The sequence below is a fragment of the Poeciliopsis prolifica genome, unplaced genomic scaffold (genome assembly GCF_027474105.1).
Source record: "Poeciliopsis prolifica strain line A6 unplaced genomic scaffold, Auburn_PproV2 SCAFFOLD045, whole genome shotgun sequence".
In the NCBI taxonomy this organism is placed as follows: Eukaryota; Metazoa; Chordata; class Actinopteri; order Cyprinodontiformes; family Poeciliidae; genus Poeciliopsis; species Poeciliopsis prolifica.
Genome location: NW_026562420.1, coordinates 3,840,352 through 3,866,674, shown reverse-complemented (window position 1 = coordinate 3,866,674; position 26,323 = coordinate 3,840,352). Strand labels below are relative to the sequence as shown.

Sequence of the window (26,323 nt, the reverse complement as noted above, 5' to 3'; positions counted from 1 at the left end):
ACTTTAGCAATGTAGAACATTGGACATCTCAACAAAGACCATACATTGTGGTTATTGACATGCAAAAATCTGTAGGCATAGCACTTAAAAATAATATCGTGATAAGTACTATATGGACTGTTGCAAAGGAAACAATCTGATCCTGAATGTCAACAAGACCAAGGAGATCATCGTAGACTTCAGGAAATCCAGACCCACCCACACACTACTCCTCATCAACGACTCAGCTGTGGAGGTCGTCAGCAGCACCAAGTTCCTGGGGGTGCACATCAACGAAAACCTCAGCTGGTCTCCCCACATCTCCTCACTGGTGAAGAAGGGCCAGCAGCGCATGCACTTCCTGCGTTGGATGAAGAGAGCATCCCTCCCACCCCCCATCCTTCAGACCTTCTACAGAGGGACCATCGAGAGCCTACTGACCAGCTACATCTCCATCTGGTCTGGGAGCTGCAGGGCCTCTGACTGGAAGTCTCTACAGAGGGTGGTGAGGACAGGGGAGAAGATCACAGGGGCTCTGCTCCCCTGCATCAAGGACATCGCAGAGAGGCGCTGCGTATCCCGCGCTCACCAGATCCTCTCAGACCCCACCCACCCCAACTATGGACTGTTTTCCCCCCTGGCGTCTGGCAGAAGGTTTCGCAGCATCTTGTGCAGAACAACCAGACTACTGAACAGTTTCTTCCCCCGGGTCATCAGACTGCTTAACGCCACATAACACCCCTCCACACACACACACACACGCACGCATGCACGCACGCACCACACACACACACACACACACACACACGCACACACGCACGCACGCACGCACACACACACACACACACACACACACACACACACCCCACACACACACAAACCAAACCACCCCCCCATGGACATGGTCAATACATATACTTTAGTTTAGTTTTGTTCACAACACTGAACCTGTGTATTCTATGGCACTTGTATTTATTTATTTATTTATTGTGTAGTATAAGGTTTTAGCTCTGTTACACTGGTAGCCAAGTAAGGACATTTCGTTGTCAAGACTCACCTTGTGTTTTTTTTTGTACAATGACAATACAGGAAGTCTAAGTCTAAGTCAAAGGTTTCCTTTCATTGAGATATTCCACACTGTGATATTTCAATGATGATTGTAGTACGATTCCTTGTTCAGCTTTAAAAGGAAGTTGTGTCACCTAGAATGAGATGTTTGGTGCATTTCATACCCACGAAGAGGTTGTTCCACCACTTCGCTTTTTCAGTTTCTGAGAGGTTTAGGCTTTGTCGAATATCCAATGGAGGATTTCAACGTCACAAAAGTTAAATTGAACAGTTAGTTACATTCACTTCGCATAAAAAATTAAAGAGGTATATGAAGCTCTTTAATTCGTCATGATAGTCATGAAGTACCACAGAAGAAATTTTATTATATGGCATTTGATATTATTAAAAGGTCCACATATACCTGGACAAATTACCTCAATTTTATACTTGGCAAATGAAACTAGAAAAATAAAATGCTTGCGACTTCAAAAGTTTGCATCACAAAATAAAGAATTTTGGTTGGTGGCAGCTGGATATTTGATTAATTGGATGGAAATTATGAATTTAAAGATAACAGAGGAATTATTCTGCTGTCTGGCAAACAGTGGGACTTTGGAGCCTAAGTATAAGCTCTCATAAGAAATGTTAGGAAGTGTAACTGCTCTGTGAAGTTGCATTACACAGATCAGAGAGTTACTTTTGTTGTTTTATTCCTTTGATGTGCAGTCTGTTCTGCAAATATTACACCAGCTTTGTTTTTGAACCTAACATACAGGGGGGCTCTGTCAACTTCATACCATCCAAATAGGCATGAGAAGTGTCTGGCAACTGCCTCGTATATTCTACTCTGACATTGAACAGTAAGGATCTATTGGAATTAAAGTTTTAAACTAATAATAAAGATGTTTCTTTTATATCACATTATTGCTATTCTGCCGTTTGTAGAGTCCAACTAGGAGTCTAAAAATCTTCTTGGGTAGACTCTGTAGTCAGCCACTCTGAACACATGATGCTTCTGGCTTCCCACTGCCCAAGCACCACTACCTTAAAGAGAGTAAAAGGTGGGACTGCTTTAGTTTTGCACACTGAGACTCTCCAAACAGCTCATTTTATCTTTTCTCTAAGCAAGCAAAAAAATAATTGGAGTTACCAGCTGTCCACAGCAACTAGTGGGGGAGGGCAACACCTCTTATAACATATTCATTCAAGAATCAAAACATTAGCGAAGAGTCACCGTTCTACCATCTGACAATTTTCATCACAATCCATTCATGTGAACACTGATCACATGTGAACAGAGGAGCAACACAAAAACACAAGAGCATCATGAATATGTGAATACAGTTATATTTAGAAGCTTAATTTTTTTCAATGTACCACAAATCTGGAAAACTTTCAGAAAACTGCAACACAGCTGAAACACTGAGTCCCTTTAAATCAATACTTAAACAGTAACTGGACCATCATAAATTGTAGTCTGTATTCCAACTTTTCACCAATTTCCTTTATTTTGCCACTGCAATATAACGAATCATGCTCATTTGTAGTTTTGTGTTTTCATCATGTAAAGCGCATTGGGTTGCCTTGTTGCTAAAATGTGGTATACAAACAAACTTGACTTTCCTAAGAAAACAATAGCTCTACAGTTTATGCTAAACCGATGAGTCGAGCAACATCTGGGATGGAAAGAAGCTTACTGTTAGTCAGCCAATGTGGTAACAAATCAGGCCATGAAAAGATAAATGTGTTTTTTATTGCTGCCCTGCATCAACCAGCAAAAGTTTATCATGCTTGATTAATGAGACATACCTCAGCTTGGCATTGATCTGATATCGTTTGGCTTTAATTTCACAATGTCGCCATTGGTAACACAAGTCTGTTTCTGATGCAAGACAGGATGTGGCTGTGCTGGTTCCTGTTACAGTGTTAGCTACAGCCAGCTGATGAGCAACTCAGACAAAACGCCACACTGCATATGTGTGGGTGAGAGTGCTGAACAACTAGGCCTGAATTTTGGAACAGAGAGAAGAACACAAGTTCTGCATGCTCAGATTCTCAGAATAACACCTCCAGTTGAGGCTTTAAGATTTATTGTAAACATACACCTGTCCTACTGAGTATGCTTACTTTATCTTGGAACCATTTTATATTTAAAATTATATCTTCATATTTACCTCTCTAAAAATTGAGGAAACCTGTTTGAAAAATGTTGACAGAAGTAAATGTTGCTTCAAATTTCAGGATTCTAAATCTAAAAGAAAAAGTCTCGTATGTACAAGTTCTCTAGCAGCAACCCATTACTGTATGTAGTACTGGGTTGCATACATCCATAACATATTTATAGTACAGTATTAATTAACAGACTCGCATAACAAAAGAAACATTCCCTCTATTACCTCTGCTAAGGCAATAGCATACTTAGTTATTAGTTATAAATATGCATAACTATGTATTGCTCAGCAACCTAGTCATCACTGCATTTTCACAACGAAGAAGCAATTAGTCATTGGCCAATTTTGATTTCCAAACAAACTAGATTTTTTACACAAACAATGTAGAGTTCGCTAAAGTGGACTAAACAGGGCTAGGGGGAATGCACCCTGAGACTTAAATGAAACAGGCTCTGATGACAAGTTAGAAAACAGACAACTTGTGAATATACTTACTTATCTTGAAGCTTTGTATATTAGAAATGCAGAAGAACTCTGTCCTATCCTAGATTTTGGACATATTACATCCTACCTAAATATTTCTTACCCGTTTTTACTCAATCTCACCAGAATCTATTGGTATATTTGTTTGTTGCAGGGTTCCCCATCCAGTTGATGCCGTATGTCAGCAAAATTCTATAAAAAAATGTTTGACCATGGAATTATTAATTAATTTCAAGCTTGCCATGGAACAATGGTGGGAGAAATTTGTCCCATAATCAGCGGTTTCATCCTCGGTCCATCCACCTTAATTGTTGGACACACAAGTCAAACACTTGCCTGCTTGGTTGTAGTCATAGGGCCTGGTGTCATTGGTGCATGGCAGCCTTATCTCTGCCATGCAGTCAAAAGGTTAATGACTGAATGTAGTGTAAAGTGCTTTGGGGTCCCCTGGACTTTGTTAAAGCACTGTACAGGTATAGGCCATTTACCACGTTGTCAATTACTATGAATTGAAAATGGTGCTTGAGATGTTGTTCAAGGAGTTTGCACATACTGCTTTCATTTATCCGGTGACGTAAATCCACGATATAATCAACAGATGACAAAGATTCCAATCTCTCACACACAATCTGATGCTACTTCTGTTCCTCTAATAATGATTCAATCACAGGAGAAAGCTTGAACTACACTGATTTAGTTAGAGCTAAAAATGTAAATAATCTGGAAGCGCTTTACAAAAAACAGACATTGGAAAATAACCACAAGAAGGCATGTTGTGATAAACAAATTAATTAATCGCATAATAAATGAAAATTATCGACCTCAGTTTAGTTTATCAACTTTATCGTTTCTTCCTGTCCTTTTCTCTTTCTATTGATGACAGTGGATGAAAAAACACTCAACTCCGGTGCGCTCTATTGACTCCAACCTTCCTTATTGCCTTGGTTTAAGGCAATAAGCGTAGGCAAGGCTCTCCTAAAGCTAAGACACTCCTCCTTAAGGAAGGAACTGACGCCTCCTTAAGGGAGGCCAGATCTTCTCTGTCTAAATCTAATGGTTATTGAAGGGCAATATAGTATACAGACTTCATAATTTGCACAGTTTTAGTTGAATGTAGTTTTTATTTCCACTTTGGTTCTATGTTGTGTTTAGTTTTTAATTCAAGTGCATTTTTTGTTAATAGAGTCCATTTTATTTTTGTTTTTGGTTGGTTTGTTTATTTTGTTTACCAGTTCCAGTGTTAAATGTTCTTTTGAAATTAAAGTGTTTTTTTTTTTGGCAGGATGTGCTTGCATTATTATGTCATTACCATTACATCAGTTTAAAATTATCTTCAACAATACTGTCGTTTATCGTAATAATTTTTGAGACAATTAATCGCTCAACAAAAGTTGCTATTGTGACAGGAAAACCACAAGTTACCGATTGGTGCCTATATGACCTAGCCCTAACCCTGGAAGATATTAGAAAAAAATTTAAAGATTCAAAAGTTGCATGATGTACTTTTTGTTTTGATGGGCCATGTAAGTGATCTAAAGAAAAACTGCTTTAAGCATTTAAGCTGCTCTATAGCATGCTATGAAAGAGTGAAATAAGCCATCATTAGTCAAGTTTAGTGGTGGGACAAACATTAGTCCCTAATGTTTGTGGGACTAATGTTTGTCCCATTACTAAACCTGAGTAATAACTTGATACCACTGTGATGTTTTAACAGCCCCCACAAGGACACAGAATAATGGACACAAACAGCTTATTTGATGCACTTTTACCAAAAGGCTGTAGTGGTTTAACCTCTGATCACAGTTGTTCTCTTCACATTCCTGAGAAATGGGAAGTTATTATATGATACATGACATTGATATTTTAATTAGTATTATTATTTATTTATTTTTTTGGTTTATAGCATTTCCAGGGGTTGGGATGGAAATACTACAAACCTTAAGTAGGACACCATTTGAACACAGCAACACCTCCAGCATTCTCTTTGGAGTACTGCCATCAGTATGTAAACAGTCTGGAGACCAAACACTGTAGTACTTAATGGACCTACTGGGATACATAAGGCAGGCAGAGCCTTAAGCTTTACCACCAAGCATTTACACAAACTATCCCAGTATCCCAAAGCTGCAGGGACAAACAAAGTAATGTAGAACAACAACCCTTGCAGGAAGGGCATTCTATTCAGTACAGAAATCTAGCAACTGGGATGTCCCCGGTTAGATGTTCTGTTGGATGGCTCAGCCCATTTGCCTGACAGCCTCTCTGGACTGATGAAAGGTTTTAGACTCTCAGTCACTGTGAATGCCTTTTACAGTGACTGTGAAAGGCATTGAGAGAAACATGTTTGTGCTAGCATTTGGAAATTATTTATTTGACTTGTACCAATAAATGTACTCAAGTTCCAAAATAATCCAAACTTAACTCCCCATTTTAAAAGGAAAGCAATTTCTGTTTATGGCGTCTTACTAAGCAGCTACTGGGCTTTGAGCTCCGACCAATATACCCTGTATTTAGATATCTAGACCACTGCTAAAATATTTTTTGTACGAGCAAACTCCCTGGGACAAGCTAGAGATTCAATTCAACCTGCCAAGCTGCCGAGTAAACACAAATTAAAAAGAAAAACAACCAGCAAAGAGGGATCCGAAGGCGACGCTAGCAGCGATGTGGAAACCGAGCACATGGAGAAGGCTAACACTAGCTCCCAGGCATTTGAAACTAACCTTCTGGAATCAATCCAAGCCTTGAAAACTCACTTTACCACGCAACTACGGGAGATTATAACTTCGAATCAAGAAATTAAAAACACAATTGAAGTTTTCCTCGAGAGACTTATGACTTGCCTCTGCAGAATCCCACATTAGCAATCAGGAGGACGGCGTCGCATTGTTAACAAGCAAAGAAGCGTTCATACATAAGAAAATCCATGATCTTGCTCTGAAGGTGTTCGAGCTCGAAAACAGATGCAGGAGATCCAACCTGAGACTCATGGGACTACCCGAGAAGACAGAGCAAGGAGACATTGTGGCTTTTCTGCAGACCTGGCTGATGGAAGTCCTGGGGCGGGACGCATTTCCATCCCCCCAATTCTCAAACGGCGGCAGGGCCAGAGCGCTGTAGGCAGCCCGCCACGCGTGATCATCATGAAATTCCTAAACTATCAAGATAAGATGAGGGTGATGACTGCGGCTCGTCGGAAAGGTAAGGTGATGTACAACGACTGCCATGTGATGTTCTTCCATGACCTATCCGCGGAGGTGGTGAAACAAGGGAAACAATATGACGGGGTGAAACAACAACTCAGTAAACTGAGTATAAAATTTGAACTGATATTCCCAACAAAGATGAGGATTTTTCACTGCGGTAATCGCTTCCTCTTCTACACGCCAACAGAGGTGGAGGTATTAATATGGAAAACAGGACAACAAACTGATGGGTAACCACACTTGCGCACTAGGTGGCGTCAAAAAGGTTGACGCTACCTAGTGCGTAAATTAGGTGTGAATCCTTCTGACTAATCTTACTTATAAATTCTGATGCCAAAATAATATCTAAAGTACTAGCAATTAGGCTTGAGAAATTTTTACCATCCCTTTTTGACCCTGATCAGAACGGATTTATAAAGGGGCAGCAAGCTCACCACGGTATCCGTCATGTACTGAATATATTTTATGCAAAATATGAACATCCCGATACAGCTTTGCTTCCACTTGATGAGGACAATGCATTCGATAGAGTGGAACATAATTATCTATATAAAGTTCTCTCTCAATTCGGTTTTGGTAGCTATTTCATAAACTGGATTAAAATAATTTATAATAAACTTTCTGCCTCAGTTATAACTAATAACATTGTATCTTAATCATTTAATCTAGCCCGGGGCACATGCCAAGGCTGTCCCCTGTCATCCCTTCTCTTTGTTCTGGAAATTGAGCCTTTGGCTATTGCTGATGGGGATAATCAAAACATACATGGTGTCAGAATTAAAGATAATGAATCTAAAATTGGACTATTTGCCGATGATATTATTTTAATGTTGTCCAATCTAAAATGCTCAATCCCCCAACTACTTAAAACTATCAATGAGATTGGTTATATACTGCCTGGCCAAAAAGAACAGTCGCCACCAAAAAATGGTCACTCTCTCTAATATTTTGTTGGACCGCCTTTAGCTTTGATTACAGCCCGCATTCGCTGTGGCATTGTTTCAGTAAGCTTCTGCAGTGTCACAAGTTTTATTTCCATCCAGTGTTGCATTAATTTTTCACCAAGATCTTGTATTGATGATGGGAGAGTCTAACGACTTCGCAAAGCCTTCTCCAGCACATCCCAAAGATTCTCAATAGGGTTAAGGTCTGGAATCATGCTCCCTGAACCACTCTTTCACAATTTGAGCCTGATGAATTCTGGCATTGTCCTCTTGGAATATGCCCGTTCCATTTGGGAAGAACAAAATCCATTGATGGAATAACCTGGTCATTCAGTTTATTCAGGTAGTCAGCTGACATCTTTGTTTGGGCATACAATGTTGCTGAACCTAGACCTGACCAACTGCAGCAACCCCAGATCATAGCACTGCCCCCACAGGCTTGTACAGTAGGCACTAGGCATGATGGGTGCATCACTTCCCCTGCCTCTCTTCTTACCCTGATGCGCCCATCACTTTGGAACAGGGTAAATCTGGACTTATCAAACCACATGACCCTCTTCCATTCCTCCAGAGTCCAATCTTTATGCTCCCTCGCAAACTGAAGCCTTTTTTCTGGTGAGCCTTACTGATTAGAGGTTTTATTACGGCTACACAGCTCTTCAATCCCAACTTCTTGAGTTCCCTTCGCATTGTGCGTGTGGAAAGGCTTTTGTGTTCACAATTAAACATACTCCTGAGTTCTGCTGATGTTTTTCTTCGATTTGATTTGACCAAAAGTTTAAGTAATCGCCGATCACGATCATTCAGAATTTTTTTCCGACCACATTTCTTCCTCGAAGATGATGGTTCCCCACCATCCTTCCAGCTTTTTATGATGCGTTGGACAGTTCTTAACCCAATTCTAGTAGTTTCTGCAATCTCCTTGATGCATGCCAATGATTTGATCCTTCTTGAACAGACTAACATCTTTTCCACCACCACAGGATGTGTCTTTTGCCATGGTTGTTTAAGAAATGAGGAGTTACTCATTGCATATGCTGGGGTTAAATAACTTGGTGCCAGCTGAAAGATAATCGCATATGCAATAATTATTCAATATGAGGCTTGTACCTATTTGCTTAGTTAAATCCAGGTGGCGACTTTTATTTTGGCCAGGCAGTGTATTTCCAGGTATCAACTTAATGAATCTAAAGCCACCATCCTATTTTCAAAACAGGCTGAAAGAATCAATCCACGAGTTCACACAACATTCCAGGTGGCAAAAGACTTGGGCATACTTACTTGGGCATAAAAATTACTCCAAACATAGACAGTCTGGTTCGGGCAAACTACATGCTGGTGGTTAATTCAATAATGGAACCGCTTGATAGATGCCAATAATTATGATTGACCCTATAAATATTCTCAAAATAAACTTACTCCCTAAAGTCCTATATCTTTTCCAGGCCATCCCTCTTCATCCTCCCGAAAGTGTTTTTTTTTCTTTTTTACAATAAAAAAAACAGTCAGGATTTTTTTTTTTTTTTTTTTGTATTTAGGAAGTTATTATTCTAAATAACTTAATCTGAAATAACAGATGAGTCAGATTACGTTTATCATTATTATATCTTCCATATGACAGAGGAGGGCTAGGTGTGCCAAATTTCAAATGGTATTATTGGGCTGCTCAGCTCCTGCTGGTTCTCAGCTGGTTCTGTTGTGGGTAAATATAGAAAATATAAACACAACTCCCTTATCCCTAAATTCATATCTATACTCAAGAAAATGCAAAGTTATTAAAGAATACTTCAAACCTATTTGTTTAAAACACTATCCGAGTATGGTATGATGTACATAAATTAAAAAAATGAAATACCAACACTCCCAATTCTCCCCGATCTGGGGCAATGACATTGAAACCAGGTAGGACATGGGTTTTAAAACATGGTTTGCTAGAGGTTTATGCAAAAATTTCAGATTTATTTGATGAAAGTTTTATGGTGAGTTTTGATGATTTGAAAGAGAAATTTGATATTCCAAAACATTTTTTTAAGTCTATGCAAATCAGAAGAAGGGTTTGGATAAAATTTAACTTACTGTAGGTACTAAAGTTAATCCTTGTCCTGGGTTGTGTATCTTAGGATTTTTTCCCACTCAAACTCAAATAAGCAAGGTTGATCAAAAGTCCATAATTTATTGTTTGGTGCAGGCCAAATATTGTATAGCCAGGTCCTGGAAATCTGTAACCAGAACCCAATTAAAAACTTGGATATCTACATTATCAAGCTCTCTTGCCTTGGAGAAACTCATCTTCATGATTAAGGGGAAATATTGTGTGTTCAAAAAGATATGGAAAAAGCTTTTGCTATTTTTGGAACATATAAATACTCATAATAATGAATGATTGAATGTACTCTAATATTGCTTATGTTTTTATTCTGAAGTGGCTGAAGTCTGTTATCTTCATGTTAGCTCCAAATGTACCCACTATGTACGTAACTGAACCACTGATGTCTGGATGTCTACATCCGCAGAGGACGATGCCTTCACCTCATACTGAGCATGTGGACTGGGATTAAATCTCAAAAAAAAAAAAAAAGAAAAGAAAGCCGTGTATGACTGAATTAATCTTGATAAAGAGCTTACTTTCCTCAGCTGGTACTTTATCAGATGGCTGCACTACTAAAGAAGGAGCTCAGACTGAATAGAAGTTAATCTGGATATCTGTTAACGTTTTGTTTTACTGAAAATAACTGAAGAAACAGATGCAGATGAAAGCCAATGAACTGACTGGCCAGAGCCACCACGCTCTAACTATTCCATTTTCACACTTCATAAACAAATTACTGTATGGTACATAGATGTATGTTCCAAAACCATAGTTCTGACAACCATTTGTTGCAATCAGGAGGGTAGAAAATGGATTTGTCTGGTTCATCTGTGAAGGTAAACTCAGCATCAGCTAAAGTCTATCCGCTCCAGCTGTATGCCTACACCTGACAAGCTCTTTCCCATCGTTCACTCTGAACCAGTCACCAGGTAGCAACTCCAGGAGAAGGGTTGTTGTATTCCATGCTTTATGTCAGTCTTTTTAAGGACTGACATAAAGCAGTCCTTAAAAAGACCTATTGGTCTCCTGGAAAACTATAAAAACCCGGACATTATCATCAGTCAATGAAATCCCTCTGGATGCTCCAGACGAAACTTGAAAACTGGGCTAGCACTTAACATTTGTCAACAACTCACAAGAGGAAGGGAGAGAGTGTTGCAAAACATATTAATCATCTGGGTGGAACATAATTAATATGTCTTCTGGTTCTGGTCTGCTCTGCATCCCCAGAACCAGAACCAAGAGAGGAGAAGCAGCTTTCAGCATCTATGCACCAAAAATTTGGAACAAACTTCCAGAAAACTGTACAACAGCAGAAACCCTGACTTCTTTTAAATCTCAACTAAAAACACACTTGTTTAGAATTGTTTTTGAAATGTAATATGTAACAATGTATTGTCTATTATATGTTGCTTGACTTTGTGTCCTTGTGTTTATGATGTAAAGCACTTTGAAATGCCTTGCTGAAATGTGCTATACAAATAAAATTTGATTGATCGATTGATTGATTGGTGCACAATACAGTAAAATATAATTTAACAAAGCTTCATGGCAGATCATTTGCATCAAAGAATTTTAATAATCGAGATACAACAATTGTTGGATTCAAGGAATCATGACAGTCTTAAGTGTGTTTGAACTAGATGCTCTTAATCACTTCCACATAGTGAAGCTATGAAACAGTAACTATGGCAAACTGTGAGATGTTCTCAGTCTGAACATACACTATGAGGCATGTCTTCAAGCCTTGTAATCTGTTTCTCAGGTTACCACCCATGGGTCTGAGAAGTGACTCCTCCTTAACGCCAGCTGCTCCGGTCTGAGAGAGAGAGAGAACCCAGCAGGAAGTTTCACACAGAGACACAAAAGACAAACAAACCAACAAAACCCACCAAGAAGAACCTTCAAAAACAAGAAAGTTCTTCTTAACTTGTATGTATGAGTTCACTCCAACTCATGGAAACATATTTAGACTTTCATCTTGTCTGGCATCCAGACAGCAGAAACATGCTGGAACATGGAGGCTTGTGGGAGATGGACTAGAAAAGCAGAGCTGTGAGGATGCACTGAGGACTGTAGGCAAAGCAGAAGTCAACGGTTCACCAAGAGACAACCCACATCCGCAGAATACAGGAAATAAGGCTCATGAGGTGGAACACAAACACTGCACCAACATCCATGCAGTTATACATACACAATGCTTCACGGATGTAAACAGATGTTTAGATCTGTATGTTGATTTCAGACCACAGATGCAAACACAGTTCCATTACCCTCAGCAGGTTTGCTAAGCTGAGTTTCTGGCAGAGCTGTAGAACATCTGCACAACAGATGTATGAAGCTGGAAACAGAAACAATGCTAGCAGCAAAATATTAAAAAGGAGAAAATGATCAAATTGCTTAGCATTAGCAGTTATAGCATGCTAGGAAAGAATGAAATAAGCCATTATTAGTGGTGGGACGAATGTTTGTCCCACCACTGAGCTTGACTAATAACTTGATATTATAGCTAATAACTTAAGAAAAAAAATTATCGTCACAATTAATTAACTAATATTAATCCCGATACAAGTGAAGCCTTTCTGCTAGAACACCTTCAATATTATCCGGTTAAGTGGGTTGAGAGATTAAACTTGAGAGATTCAGCCGCAACGGCACTCTAGGCAGTCTAAGTGCAGAGGCACATCGATGTGATTGGTGTGTGCTGCCTGCTTCATGCCATGTTCAATGCCTCAACTATAAACTCATCTTTCAGGAATGATTCTGCTCTGCAAAAACAGTCCAGGGTTACTGGTGTATTATTGAAAAAAAACTTTTTCCAACTATTTTTAAACAAAAACAAGCAACGCTTAGCTTGGTGGGGTGGGTGCAGGTAAAGCCTGGCAGTCAAGCAGGCTTATAAGACATTAGGGGGAACCATGCGTTAGCACTGAGATGCTGTTTTAGGCCTTCACTGACAGGCCAACTCATGTTAGGCAACTTTGAACAAAAACCTTTGTATGATTCCAAAAAAAACAAAAAATTATATATATATTATATTGTTAAAAATGTTTGACGTGTTAAAATATATGCAATTCATCAAAATGAATGTGCTTAAGTCCTGGTTCTAGAAAATATATTCCTCAAATGCTTCGAGTACCGCGATTATTGAAATTCCTTGAAGGAAAATGCATCTTTCCGGAATCTTTCTTAAATTATGTTTTATTATGTAGTTACCATGTTCCGCCTGGATCATTATTTGTGGATGGCAGCGCTCTTACTTCCGCCTATGAGTGAAGCACTAGCAGCATGTTGTTGAATTATGCAAATAAGGATTGTTGAACTTTGCGGCAGCTTTTCTGGCGTAGGAATCGTGTCGTCACAGTTTGAGAGAGAGTCCTTGTAAAACATATTCTATAGAGGAGTAGTCCCCAACCTTTTTGTCACCGCCAAAAGGCTTGGCAAGTTTATTGTGGCCCGGGGGAACGATAATACTCGCGGCACAAATTTTTTGCGCAGATTTTCCCCTTATGATGATCTTACAGTGTTCCGAGTTCTAAAACTGTCTCTTGTGATAATGGTAACCGATTCTCCTGTAATGTGAAGGGTTTCACGACTGATCTGGTTCAATTGGTAGAAAGTTGAGATTGCTCCAATCTAAAGTCGGGCATATTCAACATTGTCTTGGCCCGACTATGGCAGTCTGTGGGGTTTTCCCTAACGAAGCACAATAAGGCAACCTGTTGAATGTGAAGCCTGTCACTGAAAGCGTGGTGATGTAAGAATGGAGGGAATCCCAAACAGCTGATGTCGAGTCTGGTTTAGTGCACAGTGTAGCAAATAGAGCGGTTCCACCGTCATTTATCCAACACCTTTTCTTTTTTTCCAATCAGTAATACATTAGCAGCAGTATGAAAGACATAAAAATAATCAGCTTCACTACATTAAGAAATTATATTTAATCCTCAGTGCCACATGAAGCTCATTTTGAAACAATGCAAGTTAAAAACAGTATTTTGCAATAAGTAAATTTAACTCCAATGTTAGGTTTGTGTAAGCTAAATGGGGACATATATATATATGTATGAAAAATCCTTGCCTCCCTCTTACCACTCTATTGATATGTTTTTAGATCCGCCCCTGACTGTGGGAATCACCGATCGGGATAAATCCATTTGCATGTCTCTTATCTAAGCCTTTTCCTTTTCAGAAATTTTCCAAAGACATCTGATCTGTTTCTTTCTTCTGCTGCTAGTGGGCTCAATGTTGGCGCGCAAGACATAACTGAGAGAATCCGGTTAAAGGATTTTCAAAGTAAAAGATCCTTCAGACTCAGATAATACATAAAACGGAAATGTTTTATTATTTCTTGTGCGGCCCGTTACCAATTAGTCCACGGCCCAGGGGTTGGGGACGAAAGTTATAGAGTTACTTGATTTCCAAAATATTATTTAACAACAGCCCTAAATTATATTATACATGTATACTCATACTTTTTAGAAATGTAGTGGCTGTTCACTGATCCAGGTTTTTAATGTCATTTACAAACAATTTAGAGTTCATCAACCTACAGCAAGGAAGAGTTTCCTAAGTGATTAATATTTCAGACAGAAGTCAAAACGAGTGAAGAAGCCAAACTTAGAGTTCTTATCTCTAATTTTGAGGGGAGGACTGCTTTGGAGTAAAATCCAGTAAATGGAAACACATCTAATTCACTTTTTTTTTGCAACATTTTAAATGTTTGCACAAAATTTGCATGACAACAAAAGGTTCGGAACTGCATAAGCAGCAGTATTAGTAAGTCTGATACCAGCTGTTAAGCCATGACCAGAGTAGGTTCTAATGCAGGACCAACATTCATCCAGTTTCTCATCAGATGACATTATTTATTTAGCTCTAATAAAAGAGCTAAATTCATAGCCTTCAGTTATGAAAAGAAATACAAAGAATACAAAAACAGCCTGAGTTTAATAAGAAAAACAAACATGACATAAAGACCTTTCTCCCCCTTCCACGCCCTCCTTATTATTCACCCATGTCAGCTGTTGGGCCTCTCAGATGTGGTGAGTATAGCGTGTGGCTGTCCAAAACGCAATCTGTTCTCAACAACATGAGTCTCTGGCATCCCCGCACTCATAAAGTGGTGACAAAATATATTTTGTCATCACAATTGCTACATGCTCCAATGTAGCAACTGTTCCTGCTGTGTGTATGCTGGACAAACAAAACTTCCATTTAAACGTCTGCTGTGCCCAGCACCTCTGTTAATACAATAGGAACTAATAAAAAGTAATATCTGCCTTCATGCTGTAGAATATCTTCCTCCCCGAGTTCTTTTATTGAGAATACAAGAACACATGTTTTTGTCCAAAGAAAACGTGTGTGATCATCATTATTTTGAGCAAAAAAATGGCAATGTTATTTTTCTAACATTGCCATTGCAATGTGATTTATTTTCACTTAAACCGATTTCCATAAGTTTAGCTGCTTGTTTCTGTCACCATAGAGTGTGTCAACCACACTATAAAATAGGTACAGTTAGAACTAGTGCACATTAATAGTCTTCTTGTATTACAGATATTGTTAACATTTTATCTAAAATTTTAACTCCTTCAAACATTTATTCTATAAGACTAGAAAATAGTCTTAAACCTAATTTGTGTAATGTGATTTACTGGCAAGAAATTGTGCTCTTGTTTTGCTTTAAATTTCCCAACTAACTGGTGGCAGAAGCCACCTGTCATTCTTATGTCATACTCTTTCAGTAAGAAAACAGGTAAGTCATAATCATGGGCTTTAACAATCCCTCATAGTGGCTCAGAGATCATACACTTTTTCACGGAAATCGGCCAATTATGATTGGTGGCGGATCAATCGGCACTCCTCTACTTAACACCATAAGAAATTTTGCTAGATGATAAATTGTCCCAGAAGTTATTGCGATAAACGATAATATTGTTGTCTTGAAACCATTTTTATATCATGTAATAGTGATGGCATGAAAAAAAAATAAAATAAAAAACATTCTCAAAGATCAATAAACGTTAAATTCTAATTAACATTTAACACTGGAACTAGACGACATTTTACATAGTCTAAATAAATATACAACAAAAACAACAGATTAAATTAATTATGAAGACTCTGCAGTACACAAAATTGTCCTTCAAAGAAGGGCTAATTGAAACTAATACACCAAACTGAAGTCTTATCTAGATTTTTGCAGAAAGGGAGACAAAACAGAAAAAATGATAAATCATGCTGATGGAAATGATTGAGCTTTAATTTATTAAATAAATTGCTGAATTAATTTGGCAGTGAATATATTCATTCATATTAAGCAATGTACATTGCTTATTATGAACATAGCTAAAATTAATTTAGCAATGTATTTTTTTAGCCCTGCAACAAACTGGCGACCTGCCCAAAGTGTAATCTGCCTCTCGCCTGGAACGAGAGCAATTAATTATTGCTTATTGTGACAGTCTGACATAATTTTTTTCAAATCATGGTCATTTTTGAAATAAATACAGAAAGAATGTGTCCAAGTGGTGACTTGAAGTGTTTTGTGACAAGGTGGCAAAGGGGGAGTGATGGTTGGTGACTTTTGTGCTTTCTTTGTTAAATATGAGCTGGTCAGAAACAAATACCAAGATTAACATTTATTAAGATTAATGTCAATAATTGAAATTCATTCTATGTAAAATTTATACAAGGTTTGCCTTCTGAGATACGTTTAAATTTGGACTTTTCACCATCCCATTTTAATTTACATGCATCCGTGGATTTTTTATTAACAAGAGTAGAAAAGATTCCTAAAACTTAGTTCACAACCAACTCTCTCAGCATCATAAAAGGTATCAGTTAGTGTTCATTGCTAGGCTTATTTAGCATTGATTACATGAATACATTCATCTATCCATCGTCTAACACCCTTATCCCTAGTGAGGGGTGCTGGTGCCTATCTTCAGCTAACATTCCAGGCGAGAGGCAGATTACACTTTGGGCAGGTCGCCAGTTTGTCGCAGGGCTAAATGAATACATTGCTAAATTAATTTTAACAATGTTCATAATAAGCAATGTACATTGCTTAATATGAATGAATACAAATTAATTCAGCCATTTATTTCGGAATAAATCGTTATACATGTATTTGGCAATAAAAACAAAGGGACTGAAACCAGTGGTTACAGTAGGTGTGAAATAGTTGTAAATACACTCATATTTCTTATTTGTGTATTTCTTAATATACAAATGAGCTTCAAACATATCCTTAATGTAAGAATATTTTTTTAATGTAAATTTGGTTTACATTAAGGCTTTAATGTAACCAATGAACCCCACAGTTCCACACAGAGACAATAATGAAAGATGTTTGTTTCTCTCTGCTCCGGGCTACCAGGAAACACGAAGGAGGAGGCAAGCCACTCCATTTTTTTTGTGTGTGTGCGCATGTATGTGTGTGGGGGTATAAGGGATAATGTTTCCTAAACCTGTACTGGCCTTGTCTTATCTCAATCAAATAACTAAAACACACTTTTTCTGTAAAGCATCATTATGACAGGCCTCTTACAGACCAGCTGCATTTTAATAAGTGAATATATTTTACAGAAAAGGAAAACAAATCCTGTCTGCTTATGTTCAAATATCTAAAATTTGGATATCTGGAGAATATCAATAATTGCTAAGCTGGTCAATAGTAAAACAAACAAACAAACAAACAGGCTTAGGGCTGGGCAATGAATTGTTTTTTATCAATTATTTGAATTTTTATTTTTTGAAAATGTATTTTTTGGAAAAATCTGGATTTTATTTCCACCAATGCACTTCTTGTGTTTCCAAGAGTGATATTAACCCATCCATGAACTATCCTCATGTTTGACAAGCATGTGTTTATTATTATTTATTATTTCAACTTTGAGTTCAGGTCAACTCAGAAGAAATTATTGAGAAAAATGAATACATCTTAAAAGTTTTTTAAGATATTTTATGTCATTTGGAATTTTATTTTAAGGAAAAATAGTGAGGAGAAAAGTTATTAAACTTGGAAATTGAAATTGGAATGAAAAAAAAACCGGAGAATTTATTCACCCAGTAATGTTATGAATATTAAATATAGCTTATATTAACATTCATAGCATCTTCAGTTTGAAAACAGGAGTCATCCTATGTTCGGTTTTGTAATTGAAAATTAAATTCCATATCTCATATGCCCCAGCTTCAGCAGCAAATGCAGGAAGAGCACATTTATTGCTACACCTCATTGAGCTCAGCCTCCTCCTCAGCTCAGAGAAGCTGGCAGGATAACATTAGCTCAAGAAAGTGCACAAGTTGATTCTTTGTTATGTGGAAGGAGAAAAACTAAATCCAAGGTTTCCCCTAGTGCATTATAAGCCTGGCGGCCCGCCATGGTTTAATATACAGTTTCTGTGGCGCTTATTAAAACTCAACAGACGAAATGGAAGAGCTACTTAAGTCACATTAGCAGTGTTGAATTAAATCTCCCATTTGTTGCACATCTCTGCGCACAGTGCAGCAGATTTAGTACATTTTACAGGGCTGGTCAAAGGCTGTATGAGGCCTGGAGCTGAATTTGACTTAGGGGCCCTTTTTGCTGCTAAAACAGTTAGCACCTCTAACAACTTCTGTGTTGGATTTAATGAAATCTGGGAGAGAGAGAGAGTTTAATTTCCAACCTAAAAATCAATTGCAGTTTACTAATTTGTATCTGTGAACAAACAGAGCTCAAACTCAAAGATTAAACTCATAGCATCAGATTGTGACTGCAATAAAACAATCTAAATATGAAGATTGTTTTTTTTAACTTTGACAAAGTAAACTTGTCAGCTCCTTAAAGTCTTACGTTTAAATGTTAAACAATTAAAAATATTTAAATTTATGTATGCTGAAACAATTACATCAAATTTAGCAGCATTGATAATCTCAACAGAGCAGACAGAGCCAAGGAGGAGCCTCTGAGAGACAGCAGCTATAACTACCAGGTATGTCAGAGGAACACACAGCTCCTCATTACTCACTTCACATGACCACAAACAGCCTGAGCGCTGGAGAAACATGAAATCAAGAATGGCCGTCTACAATTGTCCTCACTAAGGAATAGACCCCTCCAATTCAAGATGAAGAAGAACAAATGAGTCACAGTGACTAGCCTGAGGTTGGTCTTTGCTTTCATTGGAAGTGGAGGTATTCCTGATACAGATGAAATATTTCACAGTCAAACGTGTCTTTCCTGACAAAAGTTTTGCCTTCACAATGAAAAATTATGTTCCTCTTTGCAGACCATCACAAAAAAAAAATCCACTCTGCAAGACTACACTTTATGAATGCCCAGGATATTGACTGATGTGATTACAAATCCACTTCCAAACTATTAAAAAACAAACAAACATAACTACTTTGTTGAAACTGAAAATGGTTTGGAAAACCACCTGCTAGTGTCTCAGGTTTACAGATTAACCAATGAAAAGCTGAAACTAGAAATGTCCTGAACATTCAGGACCTTCCTCAATTTATTTCCAGTTTAACACTTCTGCAGAATTCATTACTTAATTTAAGTTGAATACAAATTTCTACATAGTTTTTAGTCATTTATAGAAGTGGTTGTAATATGTTTCACATCTTCATCAATTTCTCTCCCCAACATATTCAGAGCTTGCAATATTCAATATTTAACCAAACACAGAACATTTTAAGTCTGACAAATCGAATAAAGAAACTGGTACATTCAGCTGGTTTTTCATGTATTCCCTTAAAATTTTAGAAATGTATTAAAAGATGCAAATAAACAAAACATTTAATTCTTTTTTTTAAAATAAGAACAAACATTTTATTGCCTGAAAGTCAATAACAACAATTTGTTAGTGAATGCTTGATCACTTGTACTAAAAACATGCGACAAACTCAGCTCTTTCCGCTGACCTGAACATCAATACAGTGTAGAGCTTGATTATTAACCAATTCATAACTGGGTAGCAACGGTGCTTAATATGAGCTGTCTTTACAGTAATTTGAACCAAATGAAACAAACTCATTTCTGAGTTTTTCTACCCAAAAATATTTTTTTCTAGATATAAAAGATTTACAAAAGTGCTTTTATCTTAAATGGAAAGCGTTTTAGCCTAGCTCCAGCTCTTATTATATTGTTCTTTCAAGAAATGGCTTTTATGGGCTCGTGTACTCCAATTAATAATTAATGAGTTACTAAATTAAGTTGACAATTATTTCAATAATTGATTCATCACAATTAATCTGATTAACAGCCCCACTGCAGACACACACATTCACCTTGTGTTGATCAGCCACACTACTGTTATGTCAGAGATAATTTCTATAAATCAAGTTTATTTGTATAGCACATTTCAGCAAAAATGTAAAGCAAAGTGCTTTACATCATAAATATAAAAAAATACAGAGTCATAGAACACACAGTCAACAATTGAAGCATGACAATTCGTCAAGTGCAATTACATCAAAATGTTGATTAAGTGTCATAATGTTTCAAAAGCAACTCTAAACAGGTAGGGTTTTAGTCTTCATTTAAAGGTACTCTGTTACAGCGGTTTTCCGGTTTTCCGGAAGTTTGTTTCAGATTTGTGGTGCATAGAAGTTGAATGCTGTTTCTCCATGTTTGGTTCTGGTTTTGGATCCAGAGGAGGCGAGAACCAGAAGACCTGAGAGTTCTGTAAGGCTGATAAAATAGCTGATCTTCAATTAAATTGTTGAGTGATTTATAAACTAATAGCAGTATTTTAAAGTTTATTCTCTGAGCTACAGGGAACTATTGAAAGGACAGGGTGATGTGTCCTATTGTCCTGGTTTTTAGTGAAAACGCGTTTCTGATCCTGCTAAAAAGCAACAAAGAAAACTCAACAGTATCAACTGCCAGTTCTCCGTACTGTGAAATAGTTTCTGGGAGTCGCTGGAAACATTTTCTGACATGATTTCAACAGAAAACTCAATCTGTCAAGTTCCCTCAGCTACTTCAGCTGAGCCTAAATAAATATAATCACATTATATTTAACAATGTACTTTCTGGGGACTTTATAAAAAACTTGATCTCTGCATTCTTAAACCTTGCTGCAGCTCAATACAAACAGTATTTCAATTCTTTGAGTTTGTGAAATCTCTATTAAATTTAAAGCTTGATTATATGTGAGATATAATCTGAATTTACAGACACCATAGCAAAAGAAGCAACATTACTGCAGGTAAAACATATTAATTTAAAGTGTACATAATCAGCATCCTTCGTGCTTTGTGGTGCCTTCCAAGCACATGTCTGCTCTCACTGGACTGGCTCAAGCCTGCTGTCAGCAGATGATCAGCATTACGAATACACAGAAAAGACTACACACCGGCATGCTGCCTTCAGGTGCTAATACAATCTAATCCAGGACAGCTGCATAAATCACATGAAAAACTGATTAGGCCTCTGAATGAAGACTGTTGCTTTATGACAGTGTCATGAGTGTCAAGACATGCAAACAGATAAAAGATAATATTCCACGCCAACATGAGTTAGATTTTTTAATTTGAATTGAATCGAATGAAACCCACAATTGCTGTCCTGCTAATCCACCTCCTTTGCTTTTGCTGCTCCACTGTCTGGCAGCGTGGTTGAAAAGGTGGGCCGGGTGCTGGTATCCAATATACAGAGGCTACAGTTCTCAATGCAGCCGTCCTGGGGTGTATTCTTGGCCCTTTGCTGCATGTCTTCCACAAACAGGACACCCATTTTCTGTCTGGTGACAGTCACTATGGGCCTCTTGACCCACAAAAAAGATGTTTAAAATAAAAAATAAAAATAGTTAGGCAGAGATATGGAGGTAGGAGTTTGAGTCCTTCCCCATTATGATGGAAGGAACTTCCTTTGAACTTCTTTCACCTCGCTCTACTCTGGATCCATGATCCTCCTTCTCACCTCCTCTGGAATTTTGTCATAGTTCAGGTGTTATTTGAGCAATTCCTCCCACTTGTAAAAACAATAGTTTGTTGCTACTGTTACATATCATAATAACTGTCCAGAAGCAAACAAGTAAGAGAAACCAAAAAATTCTTCCAGCTGCACACCATCCAGGACCAGATGGAATAATTGTCCAAACATGCAGCACCTCAACTAAAAAATTATTAATTTTAAAGTCAAGAAAAATAATTCATCAGAATTAATGTAACATTAATGTAACCACATTTAAAATTCAAAATGATTAATGTCAGTCACTGTTTATTCTTGGTTTGCCACCCACAACTTTATACATCCAAGCATGGAGATCTCAGAGTGGAATTCTGGCTAAAACACATTATGCAACTCAAATTCTTGAGAATCTTTGTCATAATCTGTCCAGTTTTCAGTTTCTTAGCACGTTGCCTAACAGCAGCTTATTAGCTCAAATCTTAAGCCTCTGGTAACATAACAATAAAACTGAATTGGAGGGTTCTTTCCCTTCAGTTTTCTCTTTTTACAAACTTTGTACTACACAAAATCCAGCATTTGAAATCCACAATTCATTGTCCAGTTATTTTTTTTTTTTCTTAGATTAACCACTGAATATATTTCAAATGTCCCTCACTACTGTTGTCCATAATCGTCTGCAGTGATCTGATCCGTCTTTCTCAGGGAGGTAAGATACGAGATAGAAGCAGGTCAACTTGAGGCTGTCATGTTGACAACTAAACTAGAGAAACTAATTGTTCGAAACAAAACAAAAAAAGTATAGAGACTCCGGTTACAAACTAAAAACGAGTAAAATCAACAAGATCTTGGGAAGAAGAATTTCGAGGCGACCGTAGAGACAACCTACCAAACTCTGAGGGCTTCGCCACTTGTTTTCGGGAGGAAGAGGAACTCGCTTGTGTTTTTCCTCCATTATAGTTTGTTGTTTTAAAAGAACAGTACAATCTCCTTAAAAGCTAACAGCGCGTGTTAAAGAAAAACAACTATGTTAATCAGGTCTGCCGGCTATAAACCTTCATTATTAAACTTTTAAAACTGCTGGAAATTACAAGCTAATGGCGATGCCCGACACGCAACGCAGTTTGCCCCAGTGATTACATCAACATTGATAAGCTGCACTTACAAGCATTTACTAAAGTTGAAATACACGAAAAGACTACATTTGTGTTTGAACAATCAAGCAGTGGTTAAAATCCCGAGTGAAACTGAAACAGCGAAGTTTTTTTCAGAGTATTGTGCAACGCAGAGGGTTGAGGGAGGATGTTCCTTCCCCGTTAGAAGAAAGAAGCAGGTGGCGACGAAACAAAAGACGCTTCTCGTAACAGCGAGAGTTGGATTTTTTCTGAATTATAGACAAAAAAAAAACATTAAAAGAAGACGAAACCAACCGACCTGCATGGGTTATGTCGGACAGGTCGTAGTTCCTGGCGCTGCGAGGAAACTCCTTTAGCTTTCGGTTGGACAGGTTGAGAGCTCCACTCGCGACAGCCTCCTCCAGAGCTTTCTCCACGCTCCGACTGGCTGCTACTGTGGCCGGCAGCTGGGCTCCATCTCCGGCAGCCATCAAACGTACGGGTTTGCCTCCTGTTTTACTTTGCTTGCCGCGGCCGCACGACTCTTATACCCCACAGGCTCGTGGGGGGAAAATTCACACCGAGTCACTCTCGTTTCAGACTTCTTTAAACGTGAAAAACTTGATGTCAGTTGTTTTCGCTTCCTTCGCACAACGAGAGCCGCGTTCACCAGCGAGCAAGAGGCACGACCTGTCAATCTTTCAGGAAGTTGAATCAAGTTTGAATCATTTCACAACAACGTTGCTCCGAGGATACCCATCACTTCAAAATAAAAATCTTTAACTTTAAAACTAATCGAACACATTTTGTTACTGTTACTTCTCTGAACCTGACAATATTTAGGTTATTCAATGTTTGATTATTTTCAGACAAAAAAAATCAGTCAATCAATTTTATTGATAAAGCATCCCTACATACTGAAAGCAGCTCAAAGTGCTGTACAGATCAATAAAAACAAACAAAATCAAACAATTACTCACTACAACCTCACATAAAAAACACACGACAGCATGGAAAATGCACAGATTAAGAAAAAATGATTCAATACAATACTGTTAAAAAGATGAATCTGGAGCCTACTCTTAAAGACAGCAACATTTTCTGCAGACTGTTCCTTAAACGGGTGCCATAATACTGGAAAGAAGCATCACCCTAAGTGTGTGTTCTGACTCGTGGAACTGTTAAAAGTCCCGTGCCAGAGGATCTCAGGGTCTGCAGAGGTTTCGCAGAGATTTATAAAATAATAGCAGCTCTGCAAGATAAGATGGTTCAAGACCATTAAGACATTTAAAACCCACTAAAAGAATCTTTAAGTAAATCCTCAGATGTACTGGTAGCCAATGCAGTGATTTTAAATAAGATGTGATCTGAGCCTGCTCTTGTCTTGGTTGGCACTCAAGGGGCAGAGTTTTGTTTTAGGGACACCAGAAAGCAGGGGATTACAATAATCTATGCATCTGGAAATAAAAGCATGCGTCAGAGTCTCAGTATTAGCGAGGGAGAGAATAGTGCAAACTCTGGTTATCTTAAATCCAAATCCTAAGCTCATGACTAGCCTAATTATGCTGCAAACATGTATGACTCTGAGAACACTGGCCATTTCAGATTTCTCAGTTTTAACTGCTTTTTCATTTGCTCTCATCTGTGTTTAATAAATAATGATAGTGTGGGATGAGAAAGCGTATGTGTAGAGTGTTTTTGTACATGTAGACAAAATTTCAAACTAGAAGAAGAGATAAACTTTACACGGAGGGTGTACTTTCTTTTTCCAATCAATACATAAACTTCTTCTCAGTGGAAATAGAAAACTAATAAACGCTTCTTGATTTCAATTATTATTTTGATAGGTCAGAACGGAAACCATCTGCCTCAGTTTAGCTAGCTTGACTGTGTTTAGAAAGGGTGCAGCCTGAGGAGGGTTCAAAGAGGGTGGGCGTGGCTGCAAAAAAGGTTTCTTACTGACATGGGCGGGTCTTGTGCTGATTTTAGGTAATTTTGCTACGGATTTGTTTTGAATGCTAGAAACAGAACGGGAATGACGCGAACACTGCTGCTGTATTACCGCCAAACAGTGTTTATTAGAATAAGTACGAGCTGCTATTCCTGAGACTGCAGCTCACTCCTCAAACAAACTGGTACACTCAATGGACAAACTGGTCAATAGACAAAATGGATTTGGGTTAGCTTCACTGCTAACCCAACTTTGGTTTACACACTTCTACACTTCCGGTCCTACTGCTGCCGCTCCACCGATCCCCCGCCCACATGACCGACCCCATGAGTGAGTTAGCAGCGTTAGACAGGGGAAGCCCGTAACACTCTACACATAACAATAAGGACCACAATGCAACTTATAACAAATACACATATCCATATGGACCTGTTAGCAGAATCAGTTTTTGGCACAGCGTTCAACGTGACATCAAGAGACTCACACCGTTTTGGCTTTCGTGTTGTTCTCCCTTTGTTTGGAGGACACACCCTTTTATTGTACACGAGTGTGTTCAATTAGACAGGTCACCTGATGTGACACACAATAATCCAATAATGAAAAAAAACAACAACAACAACAAATGAGAGCACTAACACATTCATAATGTCAACACCCCCACTTGCTCACATTTGGGTAGCTTCCTCTGACTCTTTAATATTTCAACCAAAATACATTCATGATTCGCCAAACATAAACATTTCATACTTCTTCAACTTAATCTTTGTTGCTGGTTTAGTTAATACATCTGCAACCATTTCATTAGTTGGACAGTACTCTAGAAAGACTTTTCCTTCATTTACAACTGTTCTGACAAAATGATATTTAATATCAATGTGTTTAAATCTTTGTTTATACACAGGATTTTTGGCTAAGGATATGGTACCCTGATTGTCCTCATGAATCTTAGCTAAATAATCCAGACCATCCATGTTGAACAACAGTTGTTTCAAGTATAAGCGTTCATGCATAGTAGCAGCTAGTGCCATGTACTCTGCTTCACATGTAGATAGAGCTACTGTAGGCTGTCTTTTGGTCTTCCATGAGACTAACGGACCATCTTTATTTAGACTCATACAGTAACCTGTTGTACTCCTTCGATCGGATACATCACCTGCCCAATCAGCATCATTATATGCATATATAAGGTTATCACAGGTTATCACAGGCACCCCTTTTAAAACATAGTTCTTTGTCTTGTGTGCCTCTTAGATACCTAAAAACATGCTTTACAGTATTCCACTGCTCTGTGGTTAAATCTGGTCTTGTACATGTTGACAAATAGATTAAGCTTCCTACTGCCTCCCTGTATTTTCTGACATCACTCATTACTTCAGCATTATCATCATAATTACGTTTCTGCTCACAAGGGGTAGTTTGTGGCTTAC

General features: G+C 38.0%; 1 protein-coding gene across 4 annotated transcripts in view; it reads right to left on the bottom strand.

Moving 5' to 3' along the window:
• Positions 1–23,626, bottom strand: part of lrch4 (leucine-rich repeats and calponin homology (CH) domain containing 4) — a 57,880-nt gene extending 34,254 nt beyond the window's left edge. For all 4 annotated transcript variants that reach the window (XR_008607840.1, XM_055056495.1, XM_055056496.1 and 1 more), the window contains exon 1: positions 23,265–23,626. Coding sequence is in view for 3 of the 4 variants with exons in the window: in XM_055056495.1 (XP_054912470.1) it covers positions 23,265–23,436 (172 nt within the window). In the remaining variant the exon portion in view is untranslated. The remainder of the gene's footprint in view (positions 1–23,264) is intronic.
• Positions 23,627–26,323: the final 2,697 nt, after the last annotated feature.